The 24,630-nt window shown below is 40.7% G+C and overlaps 2 protein-coding genes across 2 annotated transcripts in view; one reads left to right on the top strand and one right to left on the bottom strand.

The window, feature by feature from the left end:
* LOC126541911 (katanin p60 ATPase-containing subunit A-like 2) overlaps positions 1 to 17,906 on the top strand; it is a 35,971-nt gene extending 18,065 nt beyond the window's left edge. The window contains exons 15-17 of the mRNA XM_050188876.2: positions 525 to 627; positions 2,815 to 2,956; positions 15,242 to 17,906. Coding sequence (XP_050044833.2) covers positions 525 to 627; positions 2,815 to 2,956; positions 15,242 to 15,248 — 252 coding nt within the window. The 3' untranslated portion in view covers positions 15,249 to 17,906. The remainder of the gene's footprint in view (positions 1 to 524; positions 628 to 2,814; positions 2,957 to 15,241) is intronic.
* A 1,950-nt stretch (positions 17,907 to 19,856) lies between these two features.
* Positions 19,857 to 24,454, bottom strand: mRpL24 (mitochondrial ribosomal protein L24). The gene is made up of 5 exons (XM_050188878.3): positions 24,050 to 24,454; positions 23,675 to 23,770; positions 23,441 to 23,541; positions 21,528 to 21,664; positions 19,857 to 20,047 (listed from the first exon to the last, which is right to left on the bottom strand). Exons 1-5 carry the CDS (start codon positions 24,320 to 24,322, stop codon positions 19,911 to 19,913), a joined length of 744 nt encoding a protein of 247 aa, XP_050044835.1. The 5' UTR covers positions 24,323 to 24,454; the 3' UTR covers positions 19,857 to 19,910.
* Positions 24,455 to 24,630: the final 176 nt, after the last annotated feature.

The raw sequence follows: 24,630 nt of genomic DNA, 5'->3' as shown, positions 1-24,630 counted from the left end.
CCATGTTCTGTGCCGTGTTGTTTTGAATTTTTGATTCCTTTTTCCCTTTGTCATTAGCCTAGGTGGCATAATGCCACAATTATTGCCAGGATTGGCCTCTCATTGTAATGGATGATAAGAGGGATGGAACATTAAATTAACTTTTGCAAGACATAGCCACCAGATATCATATCTTGATTGCAAATATACTAGATTTTGACAAGCTACTGCTTGTACGTCTGTTTGTAGCCCCGCTGTTGCCTATATGTACCTGAAACTACAAAACTACATAAGAAGTCCACACGAAGCCCTTGGTTGAACCTCTGTCACCTTTCTGGTTGTCATTGTGTTACATTGATGCAATATTTTATTCAATGGCATCGACAGTTCATACAGCGTCGAGTAACATCAACAATCTGCAAGTGTTCAAAATAACAAACAACTTTACTGGATTACTTAATAATTTACAGTGATCACTAGTCTTAAAAAGTAATTAGAACACCACCATCAGTGAGTGTGTGCCTGTGTGCTCTCTTTTGTAACAGGCATCAGAGGGTTATTCGGGATCAGACATCAAGATAGCCTGCAAAGAAGCCGTGATGAAGTCCCTCCGTCAAGCACTGGAAGCTGCTGAATGCTGTGATAATGGTAAGCATTTCAGTTCTCACAGTTACCGCTGGTGCTGCTAATTTTTTATGACATATCATATTATTGAGATCCGAAGTGTTCTGCACAAGTGAAACAGCTAGTCGTGGTAGCTACATTTAGAAATGTTGCTTTCTCTTGGAGCTGCTGTCATCATTGTTAACCTTTCATGCCATAATGTGGCGGCAATGCACTTGAACTAGAATTTGTTTCAGAGTAATGGGGGGGGGGGAGGAAGCAAATGACATGACAGGTGCAGCAAATGTAATTTCTGCATTTAACTGTTAATTTTTTTTTGCATGCTGAATTCTCCTACACTACTGTTTTTGATGCAAGTACTGCTAGCATGGTAACATAGCCTTGCGAACAAGAGACATTTTGTGTGTGTGTGTCAATTGGTGCCAGCTATAAATTTTATGAACAATTAACTATGATATGTTGAGTAAGTAAGATTACATTTAATAGAATTCAGCACATTACTTGGCCATCGAACTTTCTTAAATATTGGTTCATATACTCTGGTAAGGCTTATGGATGTTGTACCGGCACTTTAACAGTTTTGAAATTACTACCAAAATTGCTTTTAACCTCCTGGCAAATTTTTCATAACATGGTGATCAAACACATAAGCTCATGCATGATGGTACCACAAAAGAAACAATAGGGTAGGCAAAGTCAGGTAAAAAAAGAGCACTCTATCCTGTCCCAACTGCTTTCCGTCAACAGCAAGTAACCCCACTCTCTTCATTAATTAAAAAAATAATAATTTAGTGCCGTATTTGCTGTCCTCTTAGCTTTTCCATCTTCTGCACAGTCACAGCTTTGCAGCTCAGTCATAGACAAAAACGTGCTTGCATTTAGCATGTCCGCTTGTTGTCACAATGACTGGTTAGCATTTGTGCTCCACTGCAGTTATTTTGCAACCCTAGTGATCACTCAGTGAAGACGTACTTATTTATTTCACAATGCCCCTAAAGGCCCTCGAAAGGGTATTATTAGGCAGAGCGGGGGATACAAAAAAGAAAGTAAGGTGAACGATATTATATAAAAGCTACAAGAATATACAAAATTAAGCGATAAAACCAAATCCACAAGTGAAACTGATCAACAATTGAGCGTTCAAAAGAATACAGATGGGTCGAACTGAAACATAATAAAAACAAATGAAGTACAAACTTGAAAATAAATATAGCAATACGTGCTCATCAGACACAATAAATATCTAATAATGGCACAAAAATACACATAAGTGCTGAAAAAGTGATAGAGAAATAAAAGTGTTCTTGCTCACAATTGAGGCAATTGTTTGAACATAACAGTAAACAAGTAATTTATACACTGATAAGCATATACACTGGCAAAAAGTCTTCTTTGGGTAGACACACAATTAGGTAAATCATTAATATAGATTAGGAAAAGTAGTGGAGCAAGAACGCTGTCCTGTGGAACAGCAGAGATTACTTGGGTAGAAGACCCGCCGTGGTTGCTCAGTGGCTATGGTGTTGGACTGCTGAGCACGAGGTCGCGGGATCGAATCCCAGCCACGGCAGCCGCATTTCGATGGGGGCGAAATGCGAAAACGCTTGTGTACTTAGATTTAGGGGCACGTTAAAGAACCCCAGGCAGTCGAAATTTCCGGAGTCCTCCACTACGGCATGCCTCATAATCCGAAAGTGATTTTGGCACGTAAAACCCCATAATTTTTACTTGGGTAGAAGAACTAATGTTGTTAGCACAGGTGTATTGTATTCTAGATTAGAGGAAATCCCTAATCCTCCCAATAGCGGTTGGGTGTATGTTAAGGTTCGTGAGTTTCAGCAGTAGTCTGTGAGAGAAACTTGCTCAAAAGCGTTTGAAAAATCTAGAAAGACGGCATCAACTTGGAATCCATGGTCTATAAATAAATGTAACTCCTCTAAAAAGCCCTCTAACTATGGTTCGCATGAAAAGCCCTCAGGAAAGCCATGCTGGCATTCAGAAATAATTTTGTGGTCTTCCAAGTAATTGATAATTTCAGTATATAAGTTGTGTTCAAGTAGTTTGCAAGTAGTAGATGATGATGTTTGTCATCCGGAAGGCTACCAAAGAGGCCATAAAGATACAAGAAGCGAATTTGCTATTTTTGTGATATAATTTATCTTCAGTACTTCAATTACATTCATACACCGTTGGCGACATTGTCAACTGCAGAGGCAGACGGAACTGACCGCATCATCCCTGAGCCTGTGTCAACGGAGGACATCTTGGATGCCATCAAGCAGACCAAGCCCACTGGCAAAGCACTCGCAGCAAAGTTTGAAACTTGGCACCAAGAGTTTGGCTCGTCACTTTCGTAATGCGCTTTCCTGTAACTTTCTCAAAGGCTGCATAGCCCACAGTCAGAGCAGGCAACTGTGTTTTGTCTCTAGTGCTAATGATTGCAGCCATAGAGCTTCCTACAAAAATTACACTGGTCTCTGCAAGAGCTGCATGTATGGTGGTTTAGACAACGTGGAAATGATGGTTAGAACATGATATTGACTGAACTTCATCCTCCACGCCTTGTGACTTTTGCAAATCGGTAATTTTCTAAGTGCAAGGATTTGCAATGATTATGCATGTGCACGGAGACTTATTGCTTTCCTTTGTTCAAAAAAATATGATTTCTTCGAAGTGAATATAAAGCATAATAAATAATGCAACAAGAATGTCTGAAGCCACAAGCACTAAGATTAGACAAATCCATGTACTACCTACGGTTCCTGTGTTAGCTGAATGATTGCGGTGCCAGAGTTCTCTCTAGTAATTTTAGTAGGAAACTATGGCTGCAGCACTGTTAAAGCCCATGAAAAAAAAGCATAATTCCAACAAAACAAAGAGCATGTTTACTTGGTGCACGTGAACTGCAGAGGACATTTCTACAACCATAATAAGAGTCTTTACGGCCTATGCAACAGTGTTCAAGTCAGGGTACTGTGTGGCGAGAACTGCCATGCACACGCGATGGCTTGGAATTCTTTCATTGCATGCCTATTTGGCTGTTACTAGTGATGTAGTCTCGTGTTCTGCAGCTTCGGCGTTATGCAGCTTAACCCATCATAATGTGATGCTGTCATGCCTTGATATGAGCTGTGCTCATGCACTGTTGCGTTGAATATGAGCTGCAACGTGTGGAGAGGGTGTTGCAAGAAAAGTGGAGAGGGTGTTGCCATTCCAGAAATGTGCATACCCTCATGCCGTACACTGTCTGCTTTCTTCGTGGAGCAACCCGCCGTGGTTGCTCAGTGGCTATGGTGTTGGGCTGCTGAGCACGAGGTCGCAGGATCGAATCTCGGCCACGGTGGCCACATTTCGATGGGGGCGAAATGCGAAAACACCGGTGTACTTAGATTTAGGAGCACGTTAAAGAACCCCAGGTGGTCAAAGTTATCGGAGACCTCCACTACAGCGTGCCTCATAATCAGAAAGTAGTTTTGGCACGTAGAACCTCATAATTTAATTTAATTTTTTTTCTTCGTGGAGCAATAATACACTGGCCCGCCAAGCAGCCATCGTTCCATCGTGGATAAAAGAAAAATTAGAAAGCTAGAGCAGCATGCACCGTGATGACGTGCACTGAGGGCTTACAGGCTGTTCTGCAGGCCAATGTATTATCAATCCACGAATAAAGCAGACACCGTAAAGCACAGGAGTATGCGCATTTCTGGAATGGCAAAACCCTCTCCACAGTTTTTCTCGAGAATGTAGCTGCAGCCATGGCTCATGTGTTGCAGCTCACATTGAGCGCAATAGTACATCTGTAATTATCCAAACACTGACCGTAGAGTCACTGCTGTGGTTGGGTTGTGAGCTGCTTAACATCCTGATCTTTAACAATGATCCGTGTCTACTACTGGTACATATTTAAGAAAATGAGACACTTGGCACTTTTAGGTCTAGGAAATGCATTTATTAAGTGCATTTAAGCATGGCTCACCATGAATCATCATTTGGCTGAAGGGAGCTAGCTCTTTCATCACAGCTTTACTAAGGGTAGCCAGTAGCTAAATTTAAGCACTGAAGATTTAGGTAGTATTTCTAGCTCTGATGGGCTTAGCAGGAATCACTTCAAGCAGTTACTAAAGAAGCGACATCGTAAGCTTTCCCCTACACTTGTTTCAGTAGTTGCAGTTCCGCATATTTTACATTGACCGGATATTAATTCTTTCTACATCACAAGAAATGATGAAAATTGTACAAAGTTTCCAGAAGCTTCCATAAATGTGGCACACGGGCAGCCATGTTGAAAAAGCGGGCAGTCAAGTAGCTCATAGTATGAAGTATAAAAGCTACACACAATGCCACTGACGTTGACAGCTTGCCCTCTTATTGTCAAAAACTGCAACAAAAAGCAAGCTGACAGGTTCACATGTCAAGGTCGGTTCCCACATAACGACTATACTCACAATCTATTATATTGGTACTAATTCCAGTGACAAGCTTATAATCATCAGCGGATGTGATGGTTAAGAAAGATAGTGTCAAATTCATAAGTCACATGTGAATAAGATAACAAAAAAAATTGTTTCGCTCAAGTATTGCATATTTCTAATTCTTGTCTTGTTGTAAGGGTTTCTTACTACGTGAATTAGAGAGGGGTGGTTGCATGTGCATGTGGTATTTGACTTAGAAAGAAATAGGAAGGAATTATACAAGATCATGAGTTTAATTATCTTTTTTTAGCAATTGGCAAAATGTTTCTCACTGATGCTAAAGAAACATAAAATCGTAACACAACTGAAAGTTGAGCAAGTTGGTTGAGATTCATGTGACTGAAAGGCAGGCGTGCAGACACAAATACAAGAAGGAACAAAAAGGACAAATGCCAGATAAAAAGGAAAGATCAGTAAATCTTTGTCTGTGACTGAGTTAACATCACTGGTGCTGCTTCTGTGAGAGTTCGCCTGAATAGACGAGTGCAAGGCTGATGCAGACACTAGCGCAACCATGCGTTGGCTGCTGAGTCACAAGTGGCAGCATGCAAGTACGTACACCTTTTGCCAACTGCTGCACCATAGCCTGCCATGGCTGTTGATCATCATTATCAACCAATATTGAGTTCACGGCGTCACAAAGGCCTCTCCCACACATCTTCAATTATTCCTGTCTCTTATCAGATGAACCCAACCTTTGCCCGCAAATTTTCCATTCTTGTCATTCCATCTAAACTGCTGCTGTTGTTGACTAGTGTTATGCCCTTCCCTGGGCATCCACTGTGTTATCTTTAACAGACTACTGGTTGTCTGATCTACAAACTACATGACTTGTTGAACTCCACTCCTTCCACTTAATCTCAGCTAGGATATCAACCACCCACATTTGACCACTAAACAATACTACCATGTTTTCTATCAGTCATTCCAGTGTTATGCTTATCATTTTATGCTGTTGAGCATGAGGTCATGGATTCAATTCCTGCACCACTGGACGCCACATTCTGAGGGGCATGAAATGCAAAAATGCTTGTGTTTTTTTAAGTTTAGGTGCACGCTAAAGAACTTCGGGCAGCCTAAATTAACCTAGAGCCCAACGCTATAATGTCTCCTCTTAAACCACTGTGCAGTTTAGTGACATTAAATCATACAATATGATTTCTGATCTTTCATTCCACTATTAGCAGAGTCATTAAGGCACAAGTTGGCAATATGCATTATGTCATTTATGGAAGCACCTAAGCAAACTCTTAGCTCACAAGTGGTCCCCTCACTTTCAAAGGGGCTATTACTCCATGCCATTGGTTCCTGGGCAAGCCATACACTAGTATCTTTGGATTAACTCTGACAGTGGCAGTACAATAAAGTTGCCAAGAATTTATGGCGCACCCTACCTCAATTAGTTGCCATTTTCTAAAATTGCACTAGCATGATTATACTAGTAGTAAAGTACACCAGCACTTATAGGTGTGCATGCAGCCTGCTCATTTTACAAAGGCCCTTTCTGTCCAACAAGCAATGTTGCAATCCGTGTAAGATGCAGCAGAGCATGAACAGGCTGACTCACCAAGTGTCGCAGTCTGCTTGTGCAGGGCTTGGGACACATATTTACAGTACTCAGTACAAACATGCTTTCTTTCAAACTGGCTGATTACCAAGGTTACCTTCAATCATGTTGATTTGGAAAAAGTTAAGAGCTGTCCTTGTGTGTCCGTGGCAAATATATGTATTTCAGCAAGTAGCTAGTAAGCCGATTACAAAGCACTTTTTTTCTTAACAAAGCTGCACCATATCTTTGTTTTCTCTATTCCTGTAATACGACACTTACAGCCAGAGTATGTGTTATAGGGCACCAGATGCCACCTGAACAAAACAGTTTTTCATAAGCAAAGTACAAGCATAAGTGGCTTTCAGCACAGGCATTGGAACAGGTCACATCCCAAGACAGTGGGTACAAGGTGGCAGTGGGTGAATCATGCCTGTCAGCCAAGATCTTCTTTGGCATGTGCCACCGGTCAGTTTGGAGCAGGGTCCATATTTTGTAACAATTCTTTGTCCTCAATTCTGTCTTTTCTGTATGAACTGTTGTGTCATGTGGCTGATCTTGGCAATAGTGACAGCATACAAGTTAATAATTATAAGCAAAAAGGGTGAATTGTGAAAACAATTATGACAAGATCTGGGCAAGACATTCTTTCGCCCTATGTGCATTTGTCTGGTTAATTAGGGCGATGTTGCTCATTTCACTGGTGCGCTTGCATTTTGAGCAAGTTGCTGTAAATCACTGCATGCTTGAATTGTGCGAGGAAAGTGTGAGCTTGCACTGAATTGGTGAATGGGTCATGCACTCTTGCACATGGACAAGCTGTCTAACCTGACCTGTAAAAATGGCTGCTAGGTCTCTATTGATTGAGCTGCAGCTAACCCGATAGAGTTAAATGCATTGCAGCTGTCTTTGTTCAGCTGCAAGCCACGGTTATAGTGTGTTGTATCACAGTTTATAAGTTGGAGCTTTTGGCCATCCTACTCTGGCCACACTGAAAGAAGTGCTGTTGAGCCCGTAGAGTTCCCTACAAAAGATTACTAGGTGGAATTCTTACACTAGTGTCAATGGGAATTGCAAGCATGGCAGTTAAGCTAGCATGGGACTGATGGGTAGTACATGGATCGATTTGCCTCAACTCATTTCCATTTGGCTTCAGATGGCTTTGTAAGTTTGCAAATTGATTGTTTTCAACAAAATGTTGCATTATAAACTAAAAAAATAGATGATGTTCAAAGTATGGTAGCCATTACATGTGTCCAACTTCTACAATTGCTCCTGGGACATACAGTAAGCAAAATCATAGGTTTCGAAATTGGTTTCCATTACTCTAGGGGAGCTGTCGCCAGAGGATCTATTTGGACACAACCTATTCGCAATTATTATACATGTGCGCAGAAGCTTATTGCCTTTATGGGTTTAGAAAAGATATGAGTGCTTGAAAGTTTAGAAAGAAAGAATGGAAGAATTACTGCCACAAGCATGAAGATTAGACAAATCTATGTACTAGCCATTGTTCCTTAACTTAACAATCGCAACGCCAGAGTTCCCTCCAGTAACTTTCTTTAGAAAACTGAATGGTTGAGCTAATCTATATCACTCTAGGATGCTTTGTAGCCTAAAGGAAGCTTCATAGCCTAAAAGGGAGGAAATGAAACTGCCCATCTTTTGGTATAAAGGATTAGCAATTCAGTGGCGTATCAGTGCTTTCTCCAGTAGTGTGCATGTACTAGTGTGCAAACACCATGAGGTGCAAAATTCATAGGTGATGAAAATGAAGGCGCTTACTACAAATTCCTTGTCTCTTCCAACTTATGTGCACCCACATTTCAGCATTCGTAATAATTTCCAGTGTGTCTATAAGTGTTCCGATGACTTCTTGTTTGCATGAAGTGCCAACAGCAGAGACTCTCTCAGGTTGCTTGAACAAACAGTTATTAGCACAAGTGAAATACTTACCTCCGTATTCTAGGACGTTCATGCGCTCAACACTCTACCTCGACTTGAGAAAGTGGATGGCAGCGGCGCCCCTCGACAGAAGTGGTCACTGTGTTTCACCAACACACCACAGCAATTCTTGGGAAGCATTGTGCCTTGTTCGGTCAAGGGGTGGTGCTGTGCTCAACTTGGTGAAGTGGTGGAAGAGCTTTGAATCAAGGATCATTTCAGAATACATGGATTAGTCTCTATTTAAAAAAAAATCTCCCACCAGCTGCATAATGTGAAACAGTTTAGTGTGCTTTCTAGAGCCTCTTTAACATAACGTGCATGTGTACATGCTGTACTGTGATGCAGTCTTAACACCTGGAGAGAGCAGTAACAGTAATGACATGACATTAACGCTACACTATAAAAGCATAGAAGACACTACTGATGTGCAGATCTAGACATGTAGAAACAAGGGAACTGCAGCTCCTCAAAAAAAAAAAAATATATCAAATCTTTTGGAGCCTTATGTCACTTACCACGTGATGCACACCTCTACGGAGCAAATGTCAAGCTGATCAAGAGAAAGAAAAATGCACCACTGCAGCATTTGTTTCTTGGCTCCTTGCATAAACACCTCGTTTATAGAATCAGAGCTGTTAGTTCCTCACAGTTACAATTAGAAGAATATTTACACAATTAAAAAATGTGGTTTCATGCTTGCTATGTGTATTCACCTTCCTCAACTGCTCATAACAGCAATTGAAGCATGAAAGCAGTATTATGACCATACCACCCAAAAGCACAGATCTGTTAACTCAAATCATGAAATTGTAAAGGCTGCAGCTTATCTATAATCATGTGCATTCTCATTGTAGTGCTTGTATTCTTTAAAGCTATTTTTCTGTGCCAAGGCTGAGCTATGTGCTCAACAGTCCATTTAAATTTTTTTCCCCTACTGCAGAATACAAGGACAATACCTTATATGAGCATGGCTATGAAGAAAACTTGAAATTGAATGGAGCTAACATACATTCTCCTGCTGGTGTGCCGTGTTGGTTTTAAGCAGGTCTGGGTAAGCAGTGCCTCTTTCGGGCACTGCTTCAACAACGTACGTGCCTTGAAGATGCCTCAAAGAAGAAAAAAATAAGCTACTGAAAGTAGTGAGCAAAACGAGAACAAGGTGAAAGCGAGAGCCAACATTTTGACAAGTGAACTTGTCTTCTTCAAGGTGGATGGCAGTCCACTTGTTAAAACGTTGACTCATACTTTCACCTTGTTCTTGTTTTGCTCATCGTCTTCAATTTCCATCTCCCGACTTCCCCTTGTTTTCTACTGAAAGTAGTGACATTTAAATTCTGTTGGGTACATATTAAGGCACTTCTGATTAGACCTGTGCTACAAAATTAGGTTACGTACAGAAGATGGCACTCAAAAAATGCAGGAGATAAATCTGTGGATGGGAGGGATGCTTAGTGGTGCAAGCATATATGGTCATGCAGCTGTTTTTGATGGTAGTGAGAGTATTAGAATAAGGTCCCCAAAGGTTTTGCAGCCCCGCAAAAGTAACGTCAGGGCCACTGTGCATGCAAGAGATGCAAACAGAGTCTAGCGTTTAGGTTGGCGATGCTAATTCATGAAAATAGCACTCCGATCCAAACTCGATGCAAAGGTTTGCCGTCAACAAACATGGTGGCATCCACTAAAGTGATGGCTCTCACCTTGTACCAGATTCGACCCCAGTCCTCGTTAACCTGCAGCCATCAAAAGCAATGAACAATGTCGTAGGCTTTCACTTTCACACATTCCATGTAAAAAACAAGGGTTGAGTGAGAAATCATTGTTATTTCTTAAATCAATAGCCAAACTTGAAGGCTTCCACGCCTAACACAAATACATCTCGTTGCTAGGTTGGCAGAGATTGAATTCAGAGCTTAACATGGCACAATTTATTATAAGCACTGTACAGACTTGTCATCGATAAAACATGTATAGAAAGAGCAATTATTTTGCTGCTGTGCTTTTGATTACCTTTTGTTGAAGCTTCCGTTTTCACTCGTCGAGGTGCTGCAAGCGCACAACACAAAGAGCAAAAGCTAAACCCTAGTTTAAAACTCTTTGTTCTTGCATGCGCAAAGCTCTTTGGGGCCACAATGATAGATGCCCCCAATATAAAGATTCCTAATAGGCTCCAAAATGTCATCTCTGCATTTTTTTGACATGGTTTGTGACTGCATATTATGCTGCCTATCTCTAATAGAAGGTTGCGGAAAGTGTGCACCCAACCTTCTTTGCATACCCAAAGCCGCATGCCCTGCTTGCGTTCTTTTGTATACCTTTTTTGTATTCTTTTGCACACCCGACAGTTTGCATCCCTGAACTGACTGCACAAAACCTAAATTTCTCTAATGAATTCTGAAATGGTTTTGTGTTTTCCAAGTACCCAAAGAAAAAAAATTCTTTAAATACATGCTTAGCAAGAAGCGTATGTAAACCTACAAATATAACAGTAGCTAATTAAAGATTATCACATGTATAATGCACCAATATTAAAGGAAGCCTGCATCATGCACAAGGTACAATATAATAGATTTTGATGCTGCGTGTGAGATAACCAGAGCTCAGGCATGCAGTGAAACTTGCAGAAAAATTCAGAAGGTTCAATCCATTTTGCTGCTTTCTGTTTTTAGTAATTATGAAGATGGAAGATATAGAATAAAATAGATCTTTTGGCCAATATAATTGAATGGTGCCTGAAGAGAATATGGCTTCCAAATCAAAATTGGTGCACATAGTTCACAAGCTTTATGCTTTCAAATGCTTTCTGAATATATCTGTTCTTGTGTTCATCTGTACAAAGTAAATCAGCAAGATTTCAAGTCAAGCCAAAGCGTTCTTATTTAGACTGGAAAAATACTGCCACCAAAGAATGCTGTTGAATTACAGCTGGATTGAGCCGTCTTGTCGGTTTCATGTTGGCCAGCTGAAAGGACAAAAAATGAAAACTCTTTAAAATTTTATATACCCTTCAGGGTTCACAGCTCAACAAGAGAACAAACTTTTTTCTCTCCCTCTCTCTCTGTTGCTTCAAACCAAGATGGTGCTCATGTTGCTCGTTCAACTATGCTGAATGCTCTTGTGTCATAACAATCATTAAGTGTGCAGGACTGTGAAAGACACAAAAAAAGCATGCTTTCAAGAAACATTTGTCTTCCCTGTTATTATAGAGCACAGGTCTCTTCAAGGCAACTAGATACAGACAAGTAGGTGGGAATGTAATGATAACACCATTGCAAGAGCTTGATGCTGAGGTGGTTGTTAGCTGAGGGAGGAACATAGCCTTGAATGGTTTGGTTGCTATTGTCCGGCTTGACCGTCATGTTTTGCGTTGTAATATTTGATAGATCAACTCACGTTTGAGTGTTACCACATTAGAGGCGGTCAAAGTAAAAAATGGTGGACCACGTGATAGAAACCCGTGCATCTTCATGTCCATCCCGTCCCCAACCAGTGAGTGATATGTGGTGTATATTAAATCAATACCACGTTGCCTGAATCTGTGTGACAATGCCATCAGCTTTGTTGTTGTACTTGTGATGCTCTACTAGGGTGTCGCAAGATTATTCATAGATTTAATTGTTGCGAAGAAACAACTTTTTCTTTTCCCCCAGAGCTTTGCTAGCTTGTTTCTGAGAAGAAAAAACTTCAGATGAAAGCCTTCAAACCAGGCAGCTCTCTTATGTTTTTCCTTTCTCCTAAAATTCACTGTTTTTCTTCAAATATTTATGCAAACATTGTTTTAGGCAGGCAAAGTTGTTGCACTTTTATAACTGTTTAACAAGTCATTCATGCTACACTGTGTAGGAAGGTACTGTAGTGAAAATATGCTTTACAGCTTGCACACAATTTGTCCTTGAAATGTTATAGAGCATCTAAAAATTGTCAATTCTCCAGTAACTACAGATACAGTACAAAGATGAAAAAGAAACACTTGTAATTGCAGGTTGTGTTGCATCTTCTATGTCACGTCCAACTTGCCAGCATTAACATACCGTTACAAAGGCAAGGTTTTGACTTATTCGGGCTATTAACAACACACTGAGACATTTCCTGAATGCAGGAAATGTTCCTATCTGTGAGCAACACCAGTGATGACATTATAAGAAGCATGATGGCCCAAAGATGCCAGCAATTAGGCACACGCACAAAACCCTTCTCAGATTTTCTAGAAAATGGAGAAGCAGTGGTTGTTAATTAGTGCATCCTGCCTGTCCTGTCACTACTCCATTATTGTGCTTGGATGTCTTTGTCAGACGCCAGCTTCAAAGGGTTACCGTAAGAGCACCACAGCATTAAAAGAGGGGAAAAGAAAGGAGCAATAAACAGGGCATTGTCATCAGTGCCACCCCAGCTGTAAGAAATGGGAAAAGTAAAACATTGTACTAATTGTATCTCCTTTCATGTTAGATTCCTTTAAAGAATTCCATTTGGAACATATTTCTCAAAAGGCATCACATTCATTCCAGTGTGTTGCTCAATTAAAAAAGGTGTTTCAGGGCTCCTTTAACACTGTTTGTTTCCTGTGACTTCATTATAGGATGTTAATTTTGTCACATCAAAGGTAGCAGTGGTAGTACAAAATTTTACACTTGTGTTAGCTTGCAGCACAGCAGGACAATATTTTCTTTTAAGAACGGGAAGGACTTGCCATTTGCAGTCATTGTGATGATACGCAGTTTATATGGTCTCATTGCCCTGTTCTCTTAGATTCTCCTATTGTAAGACAGATAAGATAGGACCCTCATGGCAAGATCACTAGGAGTAAACCGGCCAATGCAGTTGTTCAACGATTGAGGGAATAATATTTAGTACACATATTTCTCTATGACTTAGCTTGGCTTTGTGGAGAAATCACATTGCAGTCAAGGCATTTATTCAGAACAGTTAAAGATATGTTCACAACCAGTTCATCTTATAATATTCAGTGCATAAATAAATCACCACAGTGTATGCTAAATTAGGATGACAGCTGGATGGACCATGACAGTCACTATGGGTGACGTTGTTTTTGATGTCCTAAATATTTCTTTCACATTAATGTTCTCCAAAGAGCTGAACAATTGCTATTAGAAGCCAAGATTAATCATTGGGTTGTAATGCTCTTGAAAAGGCAAACAAGGTTCAAAGATGTTATTATACAAAGCCGCAAGGGTATTTGAAGCCACAAGGACAAAGATCAGGCAATGCTATGTGCTGTCCGTCATTTCTATATTGACTTAATCACCAGTGATGGAAAATGCAGACACCTGCATTAAGTTTTCCTCTGGTAACCTTGGTGTAAAGCTCTGTGGTGGACAGTAAGCGATGTGCATACAAAGGCATGAAGTAAACTGCAGGAAAATAAAGTGACTCTCACACCCTGATATCGTGTAAATCCACTCATGTATACGTCCTGTGAATCTCTCACACCGTGAGATATTTTCTTGCTGTTAAATCACGTGTTTATGCCCGCTGCTGTTGTCTGCTGCCGCGGCTTCAGTTCTTGTAATGCTTGCAGTATCTAATATCCATCGCACTCAATCACGCCAACATGTGACCTGTTACGCTGTGCAGTATTGGTAGTATTGATGATCTGATTAATGTCTAGTTTCCAACTGTTCAGGCTACAGTGCATACATTTTGGCTCATTATGTGCCCATGAATCATAGCATTTCATTATAACTGAGGTGACCGGGTGTTCCATTTCCCACCTGCTGCAGTAGCCTAGTTACTATGATGTTGCACTGTTGAACTTGAGGTCGCAGGCTCGATACTGGCAACGGAAGCTGCACTTCAAGGGTGGCAAAATGCAAGAGCGCCATGTAACTCAATGTTAGAGGATCCCAGGTGGTTGAAATTAATCCAAAGTCTCCATCTGCAGCATGCCTTATAATGAGGTTATGGTTCTGGTGCAAAAATTCCCTGAATTTTATTTCGTTTTATTCTTTGTAGGACAGCCATCCATGCTTTTACATTTATCTTGAGGAGCCCTCATGTCTTGTCATGAAAACCTCATAATGTGTCCTTTTTTTTCTTATTCAACTTATACACTAACTTTGCCTTTGTTTATTACAGTTGCAGATTAATTCCATTCAAAAAGTTTGCCAGCGCTATTTGCAGCCAACTGTGTAGCCTCTGTACATTTAGTTGTTCTACCTTGCCATTTTATTGTCATATGAAACAACAGTTTTAGCTCCCTTTGTACTCCGACACCACTTTAGTTATTATGCGTAATTTGCATTGGCTCATCACGATCATTGTGTTCAGAGGGTCAGATTGTGACTACTGCAGTGCATACGTGCCACGTGGTGCAGCTTCATAAATAAGGACAAGCACAGATGGGCAAGCCTACGTAAGAGGACATATTGTGTTTCTTGTGGATATAAGCTGCTCGAAATAGTCGAGAAATTTAGCAGAAAGTGAGAGTACTACTAATTATATGCTTGGCTTTCAAGTGTAGCTTCACAGCAAAAACACATTGCTGTGAATCAGCATTTTAAGGCTTTTAATTGCTGTGAAGCTACACTGTGCTTCTACGGAGAGAGATGCATGTTATTGTTTCTGGAACCATGATTGTGCCAAGAACAGTGCCAGGTTGCTTTTCCAGAGAAATTAATGATGTGTGCTCTCTCTCTCTCTTTTTTTTCTTTCTTTTTAGGCCTTAATAGACTCTGCAGGTCATGTAAGGGCAGCCTGTACACACAAAAAGATGGTACATATACATAACACTGAGAAGAGAGTACTGTACTCATTTTGGTTTCCATTACTACTCATTTCCGTGCTGCCATGGTTGTGCTGCCCATGGTTGCAGTGGTGCATATAGCTGCCAGCTTTGACATTTGTGTGGATTGAGCGAGCGTTTAATTATGTGCTGTTGTACGATAGTCTGCCATATTGATGTAGCACATCCTCCATGATGCTGTGAAACCCAGCACATTGTGATACAGAATGTTTCGTGTTAGTGACAGAAACCCTATAGAACCTGCAAGTGGAACCAGAAGTAAACGGAGCCTCGATTTAAAAGTGAGTGTGCTGATGCATGTTACAGTGAAATTTAAGAGATCACTCGTGCTTCACGCACAAGCACTTTGGTGCTGAAGTTGTGCATGAACACGGCATCTCTGTTTAGAAAGCTGCAGAACTTAACCTAGGCCTTTAATAAAAAAATTTGTAATAAATTTATAACATTTCAAAAAGTCACATTCTAGTGACTGTTTACAGTAGACTTACTAATACATCCTATAATTTCCAACAAATATTTTGCAAGAATACTTAAACTGCAAAACAATTGAAGCATCATTTTTACGATTTCATAATTTTGCAACAGACAGGTACTGAACTTAATATGTTAAAGAGGGTCGAAAATAAATGATCCTGGACAGGATATATAGGGTGTTTCACGTAACTTGAACCAAGGATATAAAAAAAGTGGTTAGCCGCAGCTGAATGGAACCAACGGCATATGGTATGCCATCATGTGGGGCTCCTTAGAGTATTTTTCATATTCCGCTGAATTAGTTAACCAAGATGAATTATGCAAAATTTTTTATATTCACTTTAGGGCCTAGTGCATTTTGTTGCATTGTAAAAGAGGTTCACAAATGACCGATCCAATTTTTTGTGGCAACGTAAGTGCTGCGTAGTGATTTTTTTCAGCATTTAAAGAAAGCCCGCGAAATATGAAATAAAACCACATGACTGCACTCATGTGCTATCGTATTGCTGCGCTCTCAATAGCGGTTCATGCGAAAGAATCGTGCGGGGGGACCATGGTGAAGCGAGCAGGCACAGCTCTAGGCATCAGCTTCACAGTGTGTCAGCATTTTTGGCGGTTGCACATGAAAAGGAACCGCCGTAGTCCCCGATAAGCGATAGTGCTTTTTCTTGATTTCATCCGCAGCTTAAGATTCTGTTCTTTTTCGACCATGTACTCACCCCCTCTGTAACACCCCAATGGCCCTGAGGGTAAATAAATAAATAAATAAATAAATAAATAAATAAATAAATAGGCTCGGCACATGGTTGAGAGTGCTCATGTGGTTCTATTTTATATTTTGCGGGCTTTCTTTACATGCCCCCCCCAAAAAAATCACGACGTAGCAAGTACAGTGTTACAAAAAATTGGATCGGTTGTTCCTGAACCTGCTCTACAACGCAATGCATTGGCCCTAAAGTGAATATTAAAACTTTTGCATAATTCACCTTAGTTAATTAATTAAGCTGAATACAAAATATACTCTAAGGAGCTCCACATGACAACAAACCATATGCCATTGGTTTCATTCAGCTGCCGTTAACCACTTCTTATTTTCTTTGATTATGGGGTTTTACGTGCCAAAACCACTTTCTGATTATGAGGCACACCGTAGTGGAGGACTCCGGAAATTTCGACCACCTGGGGTTCTTTAACGTGCACCTAAATTTAAGCACACGGGTGTTTTAACATTTCGCCCCCATCGAAATGCGGCCGCCGCGGCCGGGATTCAATCCCGCGACCTCGTGCTCAGCAGCCCAACACCATAGCCACTGAGCAACCACGGCGGGTAACCACTTCTTTTTAAATCCTTGGTTCAAGTTATGTGAAACACCCTGTATAACATGCTCCTAGTTTGTATGACTGGCAGTGACATAGAAAAGTAAATATGTCTGCTTTAATTACCCTATAAGAAGTAAGAATATCTGCAGAATTGCAGATATTCGCTTCAACTGCAGTGCTACAGCATAATGGTGCTTCAATGTTTTCTTGATTCTAACTTGCTTTACATATTTTACAACATATTTGATGGTCTAAATAAAGGATCTGCCTCAACCAGTCACTAGAATTTGACTTCCTTCTTGAAATGCAACAAATCTGTCAGAACAATTTAGCAGTAGCACAGGACCCAATTTTGCAATTGAAACATGTTTGAACGGGCAAGGTATAAGCAGAGTTTTCCTCTGCGAAGATGTGAAGTACCACCTCAGTGCATTCTACGTCGTAACGTGCCCCGTCTATATCTGGCTCCAATTCATTTTGCACAGCAGTTTTTTGTGTGTGATGATTCCATTCCTCATATCACTGCACAATTGCAATGTAAAAAAAAAGTGTCGCAGTGTTAAACTGTTTCGGATGCAGTGTTCAAGAAATATTACGCTACAATTTTGTAATGCAGCACTCACAAAAGAACCTCTCCCAGTTGAGCAGAAGCACAAGTGTTTGTTTTTACTTGTGTTGTCGCACACTTTTATGGCCTTGGGTGGACCTTTCATGGCATTGTTGTCAACATGTGTATTTGATGTACAAACCACACCAGTGTACAGCCAATAAACATTTTGCACCTGTAGCCACTGCAGTAGTAGTCTCCTTTTCGCTATACAAGCCTTTTGAAAGCTGTCTGTTATAATGTTAATTACTGATGTTTTCTTACTAGTCAATTAAATCTTTTGATTTCTCATGCAAGTAATGTCTGCCTATTTAAATAATTCAGCTTAGCTCAACAACTACAATTGGGCTATCTGCCTCAGGTGATTAAAAATGTTTAATTCTAAAAAAAGTGCTCTATATAGAAAGATCTGTCCTATCCATGGCAATAAACATTTGACACAAGTTTCACCAATATATGTAAAAAAAATAATAATAAAGCCACTGTGTTAGACAATGGCAGGGCTACCAATCCCATTTAGAGCACCTATATCCAAAGGCAGTCAAGGTAGCAGACAATGCCAGGAAATGTTTAGCAGTGTTTAAGACAGTGAATTTTTTATTAAAATGTTTACCAGCAAGAACACAGCAAACATCACAGTGTGAGGTCTGTCCCTAATGTTCTTGCAGAACGACTAGAAAAGATTCATTTCATGTACTTCAGATATATTGATTTGTTAACTTTCAAAATACTCCAATTATACACAACATACCATTTCCACTTTTTCTTCAATTGCTCGAAGCACCCTTGGAAGTAATCCATTAAGCACTTTAACAGTGATTATGCTCCTTTTGAATTGCTACATCACCAAAATGACGCCCCCAGAGCACCTGCTTTTATTTTGGGGAAAATATCACAGGGGGCTAACTCTGGGGAGTAGGGAGCATGCTCCAGCACAGTGATGAAACTGTGTGCCAGAAACTCTTGCACTATCAATGCCTAGCGTGCATGAGCATTAATTACTGTGGTGCAGAATCCAGCACCCGTTTCGACAAATTTGGTTGGACACGGCACACACAATCTTTCAGATGCCTTGGGAACTCCACACAGAAAACTGCATTGACAATTTGACCTTCAGGTACAAAGTCATGGAGCACAATTCCATGACAGTCGAGAAACACAATCAACACTTCCGATTCTTGCTTTGTTTTTATGCGCTTTGTTGGCTTTCTCATTTGTATTCGTAAATCCAAGTTTGCTCACCGGTGACGACCCCTTACAAGAATTCATCGCTCTCTGAAGTTTTTCAATTATTGTAACATTCTTTTCATCACAGCCTTTGCTCGGGAGTCTGCAATTTCTGCGCCATTTTGGTGCAAACTTGCATAATTTTGATATTTTCAGTTAAAATCTGGTGAAGTGAAAAGTATGCTTACAGACTTTTCCAAAACAAGTCCTTCTCCAATCATTCTAACAGTCATTCAGCAGTTGCTGAGCACAACAGAATGCACATAATCTACATTTTCATCATTGCACAAAGTGAAGGGGCATCTTGATCTTGCATCGTTCTTGGGGACTTCATGGCTCTCTCAGGAACACTGGGGCCACTTGAACACAGTTCCCATAGGCCTTTTGCAACACTTGATAGATTTGAGCACCATTCTTGCAGAGTTTCACAAGAAATGTGATATTGTCTGTTCATCTATCCATTTCGACAAAGGATAAAAATGGCTTGCACAAAAAGTGTACATATAAAATTCTGCCTCGTAATACAGCAATCCAGCTCATACTAGTAGACGCAAACTGGGTTCTTTTGAGTGATGTGAGCAAGGGAGCAGTGCCGTTACACCCTCTTCCACACTTTTGCCGACTCGCTGCATGAACTTTTGGCACAGACCTTGTATACTATTCAAACAAGGCAGGCAAGAGTAAAGACAGGCAGCCTATAGGGTAACCTTAAAACAGTGAAACTGAAGAAGAAATGGGAAATGTCACAGGCGCACGGTAAAAAGAAATTAAAGTTACAAGGATAGCGACGTGCCATAAAAAATTGACACAGTTGTGGCAGGGAATGTAAGAGTGAGTATGCAAAATACCTCTATGATGATCATGGATCAGAAAAACTGCTGCAACTCAAGACTGACCACAACATTGGTAAAATGTAACTTTATTCTCACTGTAAACAAATACAACTTACAATACTGCCTAATACCAATAAGTTTTAGCAGGTACTCTGTCTTCCTTGATGCCAAGTTCCTCCATTATCTCTTGTTCAAACGTCATCAGCTTTGGAACAAAAGTAATCTTTTCAAGCTCCTTTGCTCTGGTGTCTTTGGGTTGCTCTGAAAACAGAAAGAATTCACTGGCATCACTGGTTTGAAAGGACTTCAATCACAGTGAAGCCAATCAGGGGTGTAGTCTGCCTAGTGTGGCCCCACTGGGCAGATTAGACATAGTGATGCCACTTACCTTTCAAAGCTGCACTTGGCAATACGGGTAAGGGACAGGTATGCACATGCAGAAATGCGCTAACAGCACGCAGTATCAATTCATAACCCGTCACATACCCTAAAGATTATTACAATGCCATCCACTATTAGCACAATTATACAGGTATCCTTGAAAACCAATACCCTGGTCAGCCAAGCAAATTCAGTGACACTTTGATCAAGTACGTCCTACAGCAAGTGTCACTAAACTTCTACGCCTAACAACCTGCGAATGACAACGAAGTATACTAACCCAAGGTGACACTAAATTTGTGTTGAATGAGAAGAAAAGGGATTAACCGAGGGGCCCGACTTTTATTAATTATATCATATAAAGCCAACATACAAGGACACCAAGGACAACACAGGGGAAACTACTAGTACTTAGTAATTGAAATAAAGAAATTACAAATTAATGGAACGTAATGCAAAGACATGGGATCATTCCCCACCTCCGGCAAGCTGCTTTTTCATCCACTTTCAGTTCCATTAATTTATCATTTCTTTACTTCAATTAGTAAGTACAAATGATTTCCCCTGTGTTGTCCTTGGTGTTGTTTGTTGGCGTCTTATGATATGATTAAAATCAGGCCCCTCTGTTAACCCCCTTTCTTCTCGTTCATTACATAACGTGGGTCTCAAATTCATCAACCTTGATGCTTTCAGGTAGAACATGTTTATTGACCAGGTTGCCTTCACCCTAAAAAGATCACGTACTCGTGACGCCTGTGGTAGAAAGGACGTTCCACATCCACCGCCAAGGTTTGTGAGTGGTGGTGCTGGCTAACACTCCCAGGGTTAGTTCTAGTAGTAACACATAAATACCCCAGAAAGTGGATCGGAAGACAGCGCCGCGGTAGCTCAATTGGTAGAGCATCATACACATAATGCGAAGACGTGAAATTGTTCCCCACCTGCGGCAAGTTGTTTCTTCATCCACTTTCAGTTCTATTAACTTATAATTTCTTTATTTCAATTATCAAATACAAAGAATTCCCCTGTGTGGCCCGTGGTGTCTTTGTTCGTTCGCTTGTTATGACTAAATTTGTGCGTCATTCTAGTTGTGGGAGCAACGGTTCTTTTGGAGCTGGTTGACAAAAGTTGCTTAAAATCACCATTACAGCCTACCAGCGCAACAATATGTCAATTATGTTGATTAATTTGGCATTGTGCTGCCATCTGCTAGTTAATTCAGACAGAAAAGAAATGGGTTCAGAACGATAGCAGTCCCGGGTTTAACGTCTGGACAAGGACAGTCTGCTTTTTGAAGACACTAAAATGGGTCCCTTTGTAGCATTCTGCATAGTTGGGGAGGACTTTGAAATCTGCTTACCAGCGTAAGCACCCTTGAGCTTATAATCGTATGTTTCTTCAGCCATCAGTGGGATGGGTAGGATCCGGCCAGAACGCACCGATACCCTGACCTTCTCACCGTCTTCGGTGTAACGCCATTCTACCTTTGTTGGCTTGCTGAAATGAAAAAAACAGAAAGACAAAAACATTTTTTTTTTCAGTTTCATGAGAACTTGGCAGAGGCTCATGTAATCATCATCATCATCAACCTATTTATGTCCACTGTAGGACGAAGGCCTCTCCCAGCAATCTTGAATTACCACTGTCTTGCACCAGCTGACCCCATTTTATGCTTGCAAATTTCCTAACTACGTCACACCACCAAATTCCCTTGTCTCCGACTGTGCTTCCTTCTCTTGGCACCTATTCTGTAACTAATAGACAAGTGGTCATCCACCCTAAGCAGTAAACGGCCTGCCCAGTTGCATTTTAATGTGATTGCATTATAGGCAAACTTCACTCACACCGAAGGCATCTAACAGAAAATATGGGCTGATCCTGAATGCAGTGCAGTCAGCCTAACACGGCATCTCAAAGCGCTGGCTGCCAGGAGAGAGCAATGCGAGAAACTGGCATGTGATGCACATGCCAGACATTTTGAGGAGTGACTTTGGCATAAGAAAAGAATGCATGTGACCATGACCTAATAGTTGCAGCCTTAGGCTGCCATGCTGAAAGACCGAGATTAGGTCCCACCACCATCAGTCACACATTTCTTTATAGCATTATAGGTGGACTTCAACCACTTTGGAGGTATCTAACAAAAAAACTCGAGGTGTGTTGAGCATATGTAAGCATGTCTAAGTGTGCACAAAATTGCAAGTTTGTAAGAGATACAAGGTACAGAAATTTCACTTTGATAAATGAGAGTTTGAAAGGCAATCTGTGACGCATGCATGCACGGCTGTCGAGACTTCACAATCATCACAATCTAAATATGCTATTGCATAATTCAAGAGTTGGTGGTGCTACATCATGGCTTATTGCTTTTAATGTCCACTATAATAATGGCTAAAGCCACTTGCCCTCTCATTCACACCACTGTTTCTTAACATTATGCCTGTTTTTCGCTTCGTAACTTGTTGCACGGTCCTTAACTCCTTCTCAAGCTTTTCTTGAAAGAAGCTTGAGGGTCATATATACCTATGAACAAAAGTATACAAACCACAGGCTCACTGAAAAAACAGAATTTCTTTGCAATTCAGACCCACAAACAAATAACGACTGCACTGGAGAGTTGGTGATGCCTAATTTACACTGCAGTCTTCAATTTCGAGCTACATTCAAAGACGAAGAAAAAAATCTGCTTTATCGCAGAATTCCTGGCTTGCTTACTTTTGCTCAGAGGAGTACATTAGTTAGGTGTGATTTTGCTATATTTCATTCATTTTGCATAAATGAAGCCAAGCACACCAGCACATTTAAAAACTGATGACAACCACTTATGAAAGGGTAGCAGATACTCAATTTTGATTACTTCAATATACTCTCCAAATACACTGCATAATGTGGGTTGCATGTGACATTATGAAAACCACGTTAGCGAACAAATTCACAGCCTCCACTTTGCTGCTGGGAACAAACAAGTATTAAGAGGACTGGATTATGTGCAAGCTTTTCACTGTTATAGTGGTCTGCCAGCATGAAATCAATGAAATCACTTGAAATGTGTATACAGCATACCTTCTGTCAACGAAATTTACACAGTCCAGCTGTCACTGAATAAGCCTGAATTTCTTGAAAGTGCTCCACAAGCTATAGGCAACACACTAATGTCAACAACATGTGTTACACTTTAACGCTGCAAGGTGAAAAACTGTCCTAAATAGGCGCAAACTCTTCTGATAAGCTCTGTTGCACTTATACAGTGTCTCGACCTAAGCAACTACATACTTATCTGTTGGGTCCACCAAAGCAACTTGGGTTGTGACAAGCAGAGGCATCTCAGTCTTCATGATGTGCATATTTTCACCAGAACCAGCACTACGGTATTCCTGAAGGAAACGCAAGAAATGGAATGAATTGTAATGTTATTCCGGAAGTTATGCTTCCTCACTACAACCAAGAAGAACGACGGGAAAGTGCGAATGGCATGTGTGTTTGCCAGCTTGTGTAACAAGTACTTACGCAGTTCAGTCCTTCTACACAAACCCAGTTACGTTCCTTGACAATGTAGTTCACAATTCCTTGTTTTCCCTTGTCCTTTCCAACAAGGACTTCGACCTGTACAAGAGAAAGGAGAATTCGCAAGGAAGCCCAATAAAAGCTTACAGCTAAACTAAAACCTCACATTACGAGATCTTTCCCGAGCTCGATGTCCGAGCAACATAATTAAATTAAATAATTAAATGCTGTAAGTTGTGAGCGCCCTACAAATACAAAAAGGACACAATCACTGGCCATATATATATATATATATATAATTAATGAATTACTGAAACCACATTCGCTTCTCGACAAGCGATAACTACAACGGCAGGAAATTCAATTGCCAGTGCGTACACGATCGCCTCGGAACACTGTCCACACGATAGGCTCGACAAAGACGTGTTTGCTAGGAACTCCAGGCATGTTGTCCTTCCAGAAGTCCGACTGCCAGGGACGTGCCAAGCCAAAGTAGTATTTTTTGCGCTGAATCACAGCCGGACGGTACTGAGGTCCCTTCGGTGTGCGCCACTCGACCTGTGCCATCACTCGCTTCACGTACGACTCGGGGAAATTTGCATAGTCCTTGGGCAGCTTAGACGCCTTCAGTAGGAAAGACGTTAGCCGCATTTCTATACGTTATTAATCGCGAAGCTTCAAAAAATAAATTATATAGGCGCCTCATGTACGGCACGGAGAGCGCATACTTGCGGAGGACGCAATGCAAACCCGACCATGCGTGTACCAGTGTTGCTGATACACCATAAAATCAACGAAACTACCACTAAGGGTACAAAACGTTGCGCACAAGCACGTACAAGTTAAGGTTTAAATGAACGGCCGTTTACGGCTCTTTAAATAATTTATAATTTACACAACGCTGTTTTAAATACGCTTTTAGCGATTTTATTACAGAATAAAAGAAACTAGTCTGAATG

The sequence above is a fragment of the Dermacentor andersoni genome, chromosome 2 (assembly GCF_023375885.2).
Source record: "Dermacentor andersoni chromosome 2, qqDerAnde1_hic_scaffold, whole genome shotgun sequence".
Taxonomy (NCBI): domain Eukaryota; kingdom Metazoa; phylum Arthropoda; class Arachnida; order Ixodida; family Ixodidae; genus Dermacentor; species Dermacentor andersoni.
Note: the sequence above shows the minus strand (reverse complement) of the source record. Positions and strands in the feature narration are given on the sequence as shown.